The 13,139-nt window shown below is 47.0% G+C and overlaps 1 protein-coding gene across 1 annotated transcript in view; it reads right to left on the bottom strand.

Annotated features, from left to right (window-relative positions):
* LOC129713700 (protein FAM227A-like) overlaps positions 1-8,850 on the bottom strand; it is a 50,799-nt gene extending 41,949 nt beyond the window's left edge. The window contains exons 1-2 of the mRNA XM_055662950.1: positions 8,700-8,850; positions 79-161 (exon numbers count right to left, since the gene is read on the bottom strand). Of these exons, the coding sequence (XP_055518925.1) occupies positions 79-161; positions 8,700-8,850 (234 nt within the window). The remainder of the gene's footprint in view (positions 1-78; positions 162-8,699) is intronic.
* Between the last annotated feature and the right edge of the window lie 4,289 nt (positions 8,851-13,139).

Below are 13,139 nucleotides of genomic sequence, written 5' to 3'. Positions count from 1 at the left end.
TCTGCCTAACCTGATCTCCCCCGACGCCCACAGACACATTACCCTCCCCGGAGATGGCCACCTTGTGGTCAGACTCACCAGAACAGCGGGGTGGGCCTGGATTGTTCCACTCAAATGCTGAAGCTTCTCGTTCACCTGGTCCATCGAGCCAGTCACAAATACTGAAGAGAATGAGTTAAGTAAAAATAAAATGGACAAGGTTTCACCCAAAGTTTTTCCAGTGTCGGTCTGGCCATACATATCTCTGCCCAACAACATATCACCACAACCTCTACCAGTTCACCTCCGATGGTCAACCTCACATTCAACAATGAGGGTGACATCTGTGCAAGGAAGGAACTGCAGATGGTGGTTTACACTGAAGATAGACGCAAAATGCTGAAGTAACGCAGCAGCTTTTCTGGAGAGAAAGAATGGGTGACATTTCGGGTTCAAACTTGGTGTGAGGAAGCGTCTCGACCCGAAACATCACCCATTCCTTCTTTCCAGAGATGCTGCCTGTCCCGCTGAGTTACTCCAGCATTTTGTGCCTATCTTTAGCGGGTAGGGATGTCCTCACCCAGTGACACTGGCATCAGGTACTGTTACTCATTCAAGAGACACGATTAAGGCAGATGGGGTCAACTTTGGGAGAAGGTGTGGTCTGATGAGTGAAGATTAGGTAGACTTTGGGCATGCACTGGCTGGTCAAAATATATAATTTTCAAAAACATTTGAAAAAAATCCATCCTTTATCATTAATTAGAGGAAGAGGGGTAAAAGGCAAATATACATTTCCAACTTCCTCTTTTATTTGTTGTTGGACTTGCTTTGCCTTAATTTAAACAGTTATCAAATATATTTTGTGGATTTTGTTCTTCCAAGACCTCTTGCTGTTACTGGCCCAGAAGGGCCTGTCTCACTTTCACAACCTAATTCACGACCTCTGTCGAGTTTGCCCTTGTCTCATACTCGCAGCATGGTCGTCACGAGGTCTTAGGAGGTTGTAGGTAGGTTGTAGCAGGTCGTGATGCTAGTCGTAGGTACTCGTGGCATCAAGTAGGTCGGGGCGTATTTTCTAGCCTGATGAAAAATGTCCACAAGTTAAAAAGGTCGTGAATTAGGTCATGAAAGTGGGACAGGCCTTTTATCGGAAGGGTAGTTGGAATTCTCTTCAAATGCTATTTTAGTTTAGTTTAGAAATACAGCATGGAAACAGGCCCACTGAATCCAAGCAGCCCAATGATTACTCATATACTAGTTCCATCATACACACTAGGTACGATTTGCAGAAGCCAATTAATCTACAAACCAGCGCGTCTTTGGAATGTGGGAGGAAACCAGAGCACTCGGAGAAAACCCTGAGAGAATGTTGTCCAAACTGCACACAGATAACATTCGCAGTCAGCATCGAACCAGTGTCTCTGGCGCTGTAAAGCAGCAACTCTACCGCTGCGCCAGTGTGCTGCCATTTTGTTTTTTTATTATCTTTTAATTTTCAGGTACTTGCTTACATATTTCCTCTTCTATTCACCTCTTACTGTTTGGGACCTTTAATGTGCGCCCCCATCAATGGAAATTCTCATTTTGGACCCATTTTGTTGACGTTTTCTCTCACAACTGTAATAATTTCCTTAATCAACATTACTACACCTTGTAGAAACAAAGAACTGCAGATGCTGGTTAATATGCAAAAGGACACAAAGTGCTGGAGTAACTCAGCAGGTCAGGCAGCATCTCTGGAGAACATGGATCGGTGACATTTCAGGTCAAGACCCTTCTTCAGACTACAGCTCCTTCTATCTAATGGCCGGCCTGAACTCTCACTGGCCGGCATCGGCCCACATCTTCTCCAGCCAATCTCTACTCCATGTTACAACACAGGCCACTACATCATTCTTCACTCTCAGTTCACTGCCTTCATCACAGAGACTCCTCGCATGGTCGTGTAACTAGTTAACCACTGTCTGAAAACTTACTTTCCTTTTTCACAGTCTTTGATTCCTCTGCCTTCCAAACTCATTCTTCTGCTTCCTGGCTTGGTTACTGAACCCACCAACCTTCCATGTCTAACTTTTCCATTTGCCCTTCTGAAACTGTGGCGGCACGGTGGCGCAGCGGTAGAGTTGCTGCCTTACAGAGCCAGAGACCCGGGTTCGCTCCTGACCACGGGTGCTGTCTGTCTGTACGGAGTTTGCACGTTCTCCCCGTGACCGGTGGATTTTTCTCCAGGTGCTCCGGCTTCCCCCCACACTCCAAAGATTTGTCGGTTAAGGGCATGTCCCACTTGCCGATTCTTTCGGCAACTGCCGGCGTCGTTTCAGTGTCGCCAAAAGATTTTGAACATTTCAAAACTCATTTTGAACATTTCAAAATCCAGCGGCGACAAAAAAAATGTTGCGATACTTGAAAAAACACCGCGCGTCATAAGTCATCACGCCACAAATGTTTCGGTGACCTGATACGTCAGTCAATGATGCCAGCAGTCACCGAAAAAATGGGCAAGTGGGACAGGCCCTTTAATTGGCTTGGGTGAAACAAAAAGTAAATTGTCCCCAGTGTGTAGGACTGTGCTAGTGTACGGGGTGATTGCTGGTTGGCGCAGACCCAGTGCTGTATTTCCAAACTAAACACTAAGCAGCTGAGAGGTTCCCAGTCCCTTGCTGAGTGAGTTTAAACCCTCCTCAACAGTAGTGTCAACCTCTCCACAACAACCTTGGTCTGCTCCTGTCAACCACAGCCCACTTGGTTTGTGTGAGACACCACTGCCTCGCACAGAATGTCCCCCAGTGACCTGCACCATCTCTTAACAATGTTTTGTTAGTCTAATGTATTAAAAAATCATTATTTGCAACTGTCTCTAAATACCAAGCAGGATCTCACTCCCACTTCACTCAATTCCTTGCCTACCAAATTCTGAACCTTTGCATCCAGCTGATCTGCGCCCACTCCATGCCACTGCTCCTTGAGGGCACAGAGGCGCAGCGGTAGAGCTGCTGCCTCACTGTGCCAGAGGTCTGAGTTCAATCCTGACTATGGGTGCTGCTAGTGTGGAGTTTATATATTCTTCATGTGACCGTAAGGGTTTTCACGGGATGCTCGGTTTTTCTCCCGCACTCCAAAGACCTGCCGGTTTGTCATTTTGCATCCAGGCACCTCCTCACTGTGATGGAAGGCAAAAGCCTTAAAGTCTTTGTCTCTTCCCTCCTTGTTCTCCCGCTGCGCCGAGGTCGATCCAGGCCTCTGATGTTGTGACCCCGCCGGGTGATGGTAAGTCCCGCGGCTGAATCCGAGCACTGCGAACGGGCCGGTTCAAACTCCGCGACCCGGGGCGGTCGAAGCTGCCGCCCTCCAATCCAGCGGACGAAGCTGTTGTTGCGGGAGTTCCGGAAAAACAGGTCACCAACTGGGACCTGCAAGCTCCCGACGATGTCGTCCACTGGGCCCGCGGCCAAACCTCCGAAGTTGGGCTGCAGCCGCCGGAACGCCGCCACAGCTCCGAAGTCGGGTCCGCCGCCGGAACGCCGCCACAGCCCCGTGGCCGCCAGCTCCGCCATTAGGCCTCAGCGCAGACGGAAACGGGGGACATGACAAGAAAAAGTCGCATCCCCCCGAAGGAAGAGACTAAAAACATGTTTCTCCCACCCCCCCCCACACACACACAACCTAATAAACTAAATTTAACTAAAACAGACAAAAGAAAACAACAAAAAAAAAAGAAAAAACAGACGGACTGCAGGCGAGCCGCAGCTGCCAGGCAGCGCCGCAACTTCCGGAGACTCTTTCCCTATTTCCGATACCCTCATCCCAGGTAACATAGATAATAGGTGCAGGGGCAGGCCATTTGGCCCTTCGAGCCAGCACTGCCATTCAATATGATCATGGCTGATCATCCAAAATCAGTACCCCGTTCCTGTTTTTTTCCCCATATCCCTAGATTCCGTTCGTCCCAAGAGCTTCCTGGTGAAATTTCTTTAAGGGCTCTCCAGTACAATCACATCCTTCCTACAGTGTGGCAACAGACAACTGCACAGAGTGCCTCAGATGTAGCCTCACCAATACTGTATCCCATCTGCTGTCTTCTTTAATGCTACAGTCTCAGGGATCTTTAGATGTACACCATGTCCCTCCTCCTACTCCTACTCCTGCACCCATTTTTCTATGTTTCTAATGTGATTAGGCTGTAGATCATTGAGTCTAATCACATAGAAACATAGAAAATAGGTGCAGGAGGAGGCCATTCGGCCCTTCGAGCCAGCACCGCCATTCATTGCGATCGTCCCCAATCAATAACCCGTGCCTGCCTTCTCCCCATATCCCTTGAATCCACTAGCCCCTAGAGCTCTATCTAACTCTCTTAAATCCATCCAGTGATTTGGCCTCCACTGCCCTCTGTGGCAGGGAATTCCACATAGGCTATATGATTACATACATTAGAACTCTTTGTATCAGTACAAGAGGCAACATTCAGGTGTCAAAGTGAGGTGTCTGATGAGTCCCTTCTCCATATAAAGTGGTTAGCATTTGATGGGTTCTTCAGTAAGGGGCAGTGCAGTGGCGCTGCTGGTAGAGCTGCTGCCTCACAGCAGCCAGAGACTCGGGTGCTGTCTGTGTGAAGTTTGCATGTTCTCTCATGACTGCATGGATTTCCTATGATGCTCCCTACGGTTTCCTCCTACATCCCAAAGACACACGGGTTAGTGGGTTAGATGGCCTCTGTACATTGCCCCTAGGGGATAGGGGATGTATAACAGAACCAGTGTGAATGGTTGTGTGGTAATATGGTCAGTGTGGACTCGACAGGCCAAAGGGCATGTTTCCATGCTATATAAGTTCATGTGATAGGAGCAGAATTAGGCTATTCGCCCCATCAAGTCTACTCCACCATTCAATCATGGCTGATCTACCATACCCTCTTAACCCCATTCTACCTTCTTCCCATAACCCCTGACACCTGTACTAATCAAGAATCTATCTATCTCTGCCTTAAAAAATCCATTGACTTGGACTCCACAGCCTTCTGCAGCAATTAATTCCACAGATTCACCACCCTCTGACTAAAGAAATTCATTCTCATCTCCTTCCTAAATGAACGTCCTATAATTCTGAGACCTCTAGTCCTAGACTCTACCACTAGTGGAAACATCCTCACCACATCCACTCTAACTCAAGCCTTTCACTATTCGTTAAGAATCAATGAGGTCACCCTCTCATCCTTCTAAACTCCAGTGAGTACAGACCCAGTGCCGTCAAATGCTCATCATCTGTTAATCCACTCATTCTTGGGATCATTCTCTTAAACCTCCTCTGGACCCTCTCCAGCGCCAGCACATCTTCCCTCAGATACGGTGCCCAAAATTGCTCACACTACTCCAAATTCGGTCTGACCAGCTCCTTGTAGAGCCTCAGCATTACATCCCTGATTTTGTATTCTAGTCCTCTCAAAATAAACGCTTGCATTGCATTTGCCTTCCTTACTACTGATATCTTTAAATCCGTTTCCGAATTAACTCCCATTCCAAATCCGACCTTTCTGTCCTGGGCCTCCTCCATGGCCAGAGTGAGTCCGTAAATTGGAGGAGCAGCACCTCTTATTTTGCTTAGTTCGCTGGTATGGGTAGTTTCCCTGCTTTCTCCTTACCACCCCAGCGGTATGAACAGGTCATCTCGACCCTTCTCTCCAATTTCAGGTAGTCCCTGCTTTCCCATCCTATCTTCCAATTTATTTTTAAATGATAAAAACGAACCTGCCTCCACCACCTTCCCAAGCTCTCCCACAACCCTGAGTAAAGAAGTTCCCCCTCATGTTACCCCTAAACCAGTCCCTTAATTCTCAAGTCCTTTGTTTGAATCTTCCCTACTCTCCCAACTCTGCCATCATTTTAAAAACCTCTATCAAGTCCCCCCTTAACCTTCTGCGCTCCAAAGAATAAAGCCCTAACTTGTTCAACCTTCTCTGTAGAAGGCAACATTCTAGTCTCGATCTGAAACGTCACTGTCTATCTCCTTCGCTCCCCTCATCATTCTGATGATCTGAAACCACCTATTCCTTACCGGCTGAGTTTTCTCCAGCACTATTGTCTACCTTTAAATCAATCAACTCACTTGTCCTGATCTCATCCTTTCACACAAAATCCCATTTGTCCTATCCATTCTTCCTACCACCTTCTCAGCAACGTAAAATTACATTTTATTTATTTTGCAGTGCTGACAAATGGTCCTAAATGGTCCTTGTAATATTAATTGATCCTCTGTGCACAGGGTATGCCTGACCTGCTCAATATCCCCAGCACTTCTTGTTTCTACATCTGTCACCCCGGCACACAATAGAGAATCATAGAGTCATAGAGAGTGGAAACAGGCCCTTCGGCCCAACTTGCCCACACCGACCAACATTTCCCAGCTACACTAGTCCCCCTTGCCTGCGTTTGTTCCATATCCCTCCAAACATGTCCTATCCAAGTACCTGTCCAACTGTTTGTTAAACGTTGGGATAATTTGCGTTTTCCAAACATGCTGTTTGGAAAACGCAAAATAAATACACAAGTAAAAATAATGATAAATAATGTTGAAATAGAAAGAGTGTATGAAAATAAATTTCTGGGTGTGATTCTTGATCACAAAATCTGCTGGAAACCCCATATAAAACATGTGAGAGCAAAAGTAGCACGGAGTATTGGAGTGATGGGGAAAGCAAGGCATGTTTTGATTGAGCGAGCACTGTATATTCTGTACAGCTCACTTGTGTTACCGTATTTAAATTACTGTGTGGAAGTATGGGGCAACATCTACAAAACTACCTTACAAACACTAAGCACACTACAAAAAAGAGCTATTCGTATAGTAAACAATGTAGGATATCATGAACACACCAATATACTGTATTTAAAATTACACACCTTAAAGATTAAGGATCTGGTAGAATTTAAGACTGCACAAATAATTTATAAAGCAAAAAATAAACTGCTACCTGTAAACATACAAAAACTGTTCAAAGACAGAGAGGGGGGTTATAACTTTAGAGGGGAAACTAAACTTGAAACAGCATTATGCTCGGACCAATTTAAAAAGTATGTGTATTTCCATTTGTGGGGTGGTTTTGTGGAATGGTCTTGACGAAACGATTAAACAAAGTATGAATATAATGCAATTTAAAAAAATGTACAAAAGATATATCTTTGAAAAGTAGAATAATGAGGAAGGAGAATGTAAATCTCACAGATGTTAATGGTGCTTGTTCTTTTTGTTCTTTTTTTCTTAATAGCTTGATTGGAGTAGTTTTATTTGAATTGTCTGTTTAGTTTATTTTATTGAATTTTGCAATTGTTAATGGTGAAGAATGGGGGTAGGACTTGACAAACATAGGCTGCTTCCTGTCCCTTTTCAAACAAGTCTAATGTGTATTATGTTGAAATTGGCTTTTGATTTTTTAATTTATGTGTGTACATATATGTTATGTATATGTGTATGTGTGTATATGTATGTATATATGTACATGTATATGAATGTATGTGTGTATGTATTTATATATATATATATATATATATATGTTTATATATAATTTTCCTTTTATTTATTCATTTTCATTTTTTCGTTTTTTTTTAATCATTCGAAATAAAGATAAAGATAAAGATATCATAGTCCCAGCCTCAACTACCTCCTCTGGCAGCTTGTTCCATACACCCACCACCCTTTGTGTGAAAAAGTTCTCTGCCTCAGAGGGCAGTGGAGGCTGATTCTCTGGATACTTTCAAGAGAGAGCTAGATAGGGCTCTTAAAGATAGCGGAGTCAGGGGATATGGGGAGAAAGCAGGAACGGGGTACTGATTGGGGATAATCAGCCATGATCACAATGAATGGCGGTGCTGGCTCGAAGGGCCGAATGGCCTACTCCTGCACCTATTGTCTATTGTTACCAATCAGATTCCTATTAAGTCTTTTCCCCTTCACCTTAAACCTCTGCCCTCTGGTCCCCGATTCCCCTACTCTGGGCAAGAGACTCTGTGCGTCTACCTGATCTACTCCTCTCATGATTTTTATGCAACTCTATAAGATTACCCCTCATCGTCAGTCTTTAAGGTTTATTCACAGGAAGGTGTTCAGCACAGAAGCACTCTCTCAGTGGCCCGCAGAAGCATGGCAAGGTACAACCCAACCACAAAACGTCTGAAGAGCGAAGGAAATAGGCAACGTTTCGGGCCTAAACCGTTCTTCAGATTGATGGCGGGCGGGGAGAAGAAAGGAAAAAGGAAGAGGAGGAGCCAGAGGGCTGAGGGAGAGCTGAGAAGGGGAGGAGACAGCAAGGGCTATCGGAAATTGGAGAATTCAATGTTTATGCCACTAGGGTGCAGACTGCCCAAGCGGAATATGAGGTGCTGTTCCTCCAATTTCCAGTGGTGCTCACTATGGCCATGGAGGAAGCCCAGAACAGAGAGGTCGAATTCGGAATGGGAGGGGGAAATGAAGTGCTGAACCACTGGGAGGTCAGGTTGGTTAATGCAGACCGAGTGGAGGTTTTTCCAGCATCTGCAGTTCCTTCTTAAACACAAATGTCTGAAGAAGGGTTTCGACCTGAAACGTCTCCAATTCCTTCTCTCCATAGATGCTGCCTCACCCGTTGAGTTTCTTCTGCGTTGTTTGTCTACAAACCCTGAAAATGCAGCAAGGAACATGTCCCTGATTCCTGCGCTCCCCCTGCTCCCTCCAAAGTCCTCTCGCACCTGCCAGGTTCATCAACAGAAGGATGCATGCGGGTGACTTCACCACACTCTGCTGCAGCCGACGCCTCTGCTTGGCCGCCAGCTCCAGCGGCACATTCAAATCCTCCTCAAAGACTTCGAAGCGCGTGAGGTCGCAGTTAATGTCGGCCATCGGGCCTCTTCTCCCGAACACTGGGAGACGGGAACAAAGACTTGCTTAGTCTCAGCGTGGCTCTACCGCTGCACAACTTGTGTGGGGGTTGAATGTGTGAAGGGCGAGGTGGAAGGGGTAAGGTGTGAATGACTCGGTTGCTGAGGGGCAAGGTTGGACTATGCTTCCCCCTTCATCTTTCTCGTTCTATATCCATCACTCACACTAACACAAAGATCCATTTTGTTTTCCTTATCAATCACTCACAAAATCTCGCCCTCACTCACTCATTCCCTCTGCTCCCTCCAACCAATCTTTTCCCATCTCCTTCCTCCCTTTTGCTGTCCCCGTCTAAATGTTTGCATCCTCAGCACCTCGTTCCTCAGATATGGTGCCCAAAATTGCTCGCTATAACTCCAAATTCAGTCTGACCAGTGCCTTGGAGAACCTCAGCATTTTCTCAACATCCCTAATTTTTTTTGTAGCTCTCTCAAAATAAATGCTAGCATTGCATTTGCCTTCCTATTTCCTCACTGCCCATCCTCTGCTCCCTGCCCACCTCTAATCACCATTTTTTCCTCCCTTCCTCTCCTCCTTGTTCCTTCCCCACTCACCCCCTAATTACTCCTCATTCATGTCTTACTCTCCAGCCACACTCCCACTCTTCTCCTTCCAACCAGACTTCCTCCCGCCCTCCACTCTCTTCCTCCCCTCTCTCCCTTCCCCTCTACCCCCTCCCTCCTCTCTGCCTTCTTCTCTCCCTCCCCCGCCTTCCTCCACTGCTCTCCCACCCTCTTCTTCCTCTCTCCTTCCCTCCTCTCTACCGCCTCTCTCTTCCTCACTCTTCCTCTCTCCTCCCATTCTTTCCCTCTTCTCCCCTCTTATGTCCCTCCCTCATCCCTCCTCACACCATCCTTCCCTCACTCTTATCTCTCTCTCCCTGCTTCCTCTCCTCTCTCTCTCCCTCCCTCCTATCCACTCCATCTTTCATTTCCTTCCTGCCTCACTCTCCATCCCCTCCCCCTCCCTGCTTCCTTTCCTCTTTCCTTTCCTCCCTCCTCTCCCACTTTCCTCCCATCTCTCCTTCTCTCCCTGCTTTCTCTTGCTCTCTCCCTCCTCTCTCTCTCTGTCTCTCTCCTTGTATCTCTTTCTCTCTCCCTCCCTCTCTCCTTTTCTCTCTCCTTTCCTCTTTCCTTCTCTCTTGCTGTCTCTTGTTCTCTCCCCCTCTCTCTCACCCTCTCATTTTCTCCCTCTCCTTTTCTCTCTCCCTCTTTCTGCTCTCTCTCTTCATCTTTCTCCTCCCTCCCTCTCTCTCCCTCCCCTTTTCACTTTCTCTCCTCATCTCTCCCTCTCTTTTCCTCCCTCCCTCCCTCTCACCCTCTCTCGGTCACGTGTGCAGCCGCCGCCGTTGCCGTGGAGACGGGGCGCGTCCATGTGACGCGGGAGCGCCTGAGGCCTAGCTCCCCTTGAAGAGAAGCGGCAACGGAGAGCGGCCCGTGGCTGCTGGTGCGGGGAGAGGGAGAGAGGGAGATGGAGAGGGAGAGAGGGAGAGGGGGAAGGGGGAAGGGGGGAAAAGAAGAGTGAGAGAGGGAGAGAAGAGAGAGAGAGGGGAGGAGATAGAAAGGGAGAGGAGAGGGTGTGAAGAGAGAGGAAGGGGTGAGATAAGGAGAGGGGAGGAGAGTGTGAGAAGGAGGGGGAAGAGTGGAGAGAGAGGAAGGAGATAGGGAGAGAGAGGGGTAGAGAGGAGGGAGAGAGGGGTAGAGAGAGGAGGAGGGAGAGAGGGGAGAGAGAGGGAGGGAGAGGAGCAGAGAGAGAGGGAAGGAGGGAGAGAGAGAGAAGGAGAGAGAGCGAGAGCGAGAGGGGAGAGAGAGAGAGAGTGGGGGAGAGAGGGGAAGGGAGAGAGGAGGGAGAGAGGGGAAGAGTGGAGGGAGAGAGGAGGGAGAGAGGGGATGAGTGGAGAGAGATATGGGGAGAGATGAGGGAGAGGGGGAGAGGGAGAGAGGAGGGGGAGAGAGGGGGAGAGAGGGGAAGAGAGAAAAGGAGAGAGGGGGAGGAGAAGAGGTGAGAGCAGGAGGGGAAGGGTAGTGGAGGGTGGGATGAGAGATAGAAGGGGAGAGGGAAGAAAGAGTAGGAGAAGAGAGGGAGGGAGAGAACAGTCGGAGGAGGGAGAGGGGGTGAGGGAGGGACTATCTTTGGCTGATTGTCTACCTTATGCACGGACAGGTAACAGTCTGAAGTGGAGCCATGCCTCTGTTTGGGAATGTGTTTAGTCCGAAGAAAACACCACCAAGGAAGTCAGTTTCTCTGTCCAGTTTGCACACGGTATGTTGGATTTGGGCTTCCATCTTGTTAAGTCATGCCAAACCGTACTAAACGCAAACATACAGGATGGAAACAAACCCTTCGGTCCAACTCGTCCATACCAACCAAGATGCCCCATCTAAGGAAGTCCCATTTGCCAACTTCTAGTCCATGTTCCTCTAAACATTTCCTATTCATGTATCTGACACTTCACTTGTACCTCCTCCAACCTCATCGACTGTATTTGTTGTTCAAGATGTGGACTCTCATACATCGGCAAGACCAAACTGGGCGATTGTTTCGTTGAACATCTTCATTCAGTCTGCCTGAACCTACCTGATCTCCCAGTTGCTGGACACTTTAATTCTCCTTCCCATTCCCACACTGACCTATCTGTCCTAGGTCTCCTCCATAGTCAATGTGAGGCTAAACGCAAATTGGAGGAACAGCATCTTATATCTCGCTTGGTCAGCTTACAGCCCAGTGGTATGAATATTGATTTTTCTAACTTCAAGTGACCCCGACACACACACACACACACACACACACACACACACACACACACACACACACACACACACACACACACACACACACACACACACACACACACACACACACACACACACACACACACACACCCTCTCTCCCTCTCTTCTCGTTTTCACCCAACAAACAGCTAACAATATGTAGAAAGGAACTGCAGATGCTGGTTTAAACCAAAGATAGACACAAAAAGCTGGAATAATTCGGTGGGACAGGCAGCATCTTTGGAGAGAAGGAATGGCTGATGTTTCGGGTCCGGACCATTTCCTCAAACAGCTGTCAATGGCCTGTTAGCTGTTACTTTTTTGCGTATCTTTCATTCATTGTTCTTTATCTCTCTACATCATCATCTAAATCTCTTGTTTCCATTTTCCATAACTAGTCTGAAGACAGGTCTCAACCAGAAACGTTCCTTCTGGTTGAGATCCAGAGATGCTGCCTGTCCCGCATCTTGAATGAATTAATAAGTTTATTGGCAAAGTATTCACATACAAGGAACTTGCCTTGGTGCTCCGCCCGCAAGTGACAACATGACATACAGTGACAGTTAAGAATGATACATAAAACATTAAACATTAATAATAAAACATTGGTTACACAGAAAAGCTGGAGAAACTCAGCGGGTGCAGCAGCATCTATGGAGCGAAGGAAATAGGCAACGTTTCGACCCGAAACGTTGCCTATTTCCTTCGCTCCATAGATGCTGCTGCACCCGCTGAGTTTCTCCAGCTTTTCTGTGTAACCTTCGATTCTCCAGCATCTGCAGTTCCCTCTTAAACAATAATAAAACATTATTGATTAAGCATGTGAATTAAATGAAATACCAGAGCAAAAGGAGGCTACAGATTTTTGGTTATTGAGTAGAGCTACAAGTCGTGGAAAAAAGCTGTTTGGTGCTAAAAGATTACCTATCAGGTGCCCATTAAATCTCTGAATTTTTGTTGTCTCTTAATTGAAGACAATGACAATAAATTAAATCAAATCAAATCAAATCTATCAAATGAGGGAGCTTTGCCTCTATTGGAATGCCGTCCAACTCCAGTTTGCAGACACCTCTAGAAACCCCAGCGTACCCTGTGACTCTTGTGTCACCTCTGTTTTGCAGCTGGATCGTGTGGCCCGGGAAGTTGAACTGGGGCTGGAATACGGCGCTCCTGTGATGAATATTGGAGGGCAGAGCCTGAAGTTTGACAATGGACAGTGGGTATCAGGTTTGTTGAGCTGCATTTTAAAACATTAAAGCGATGCATTCCAAACATTGCAACAATATTCAGTTACAAGCACCAAATCATCTCTATTCATAGAAACATAGAAAATAGGTGCAGGAGGAGGCCATTCAGCCCTTCAGCCCTTCAAGCCAGCACCGCCATTCATTGTGATCATGGCTGATCGTCCCCAAACAATAACCCGTGCCTGCCTTCTCCCCATATCCCTTGACTCCACTAGCCCCTAGAGCTCCATCT

The sequence above is a fragment of the Leucoraja erinacea genome, chromosome 37, assembly GCF_028641065.1.
Source record: "Leucoraja erinacea ecotype New England chromosome 37, Leri_hhj_1, whole genome shotgun sequence".
Classification (NCBI taxonomy): domain Eukaryota; kingdom Metazoa; phylum Chordata; class Chondrichthyes; order Rajiformes; family Rajidae; genus Leucoraja; species Leucoraja erinaceus.
This window is presented reverse-complemented; position numbering and strand designations above follow the sequence as displayed.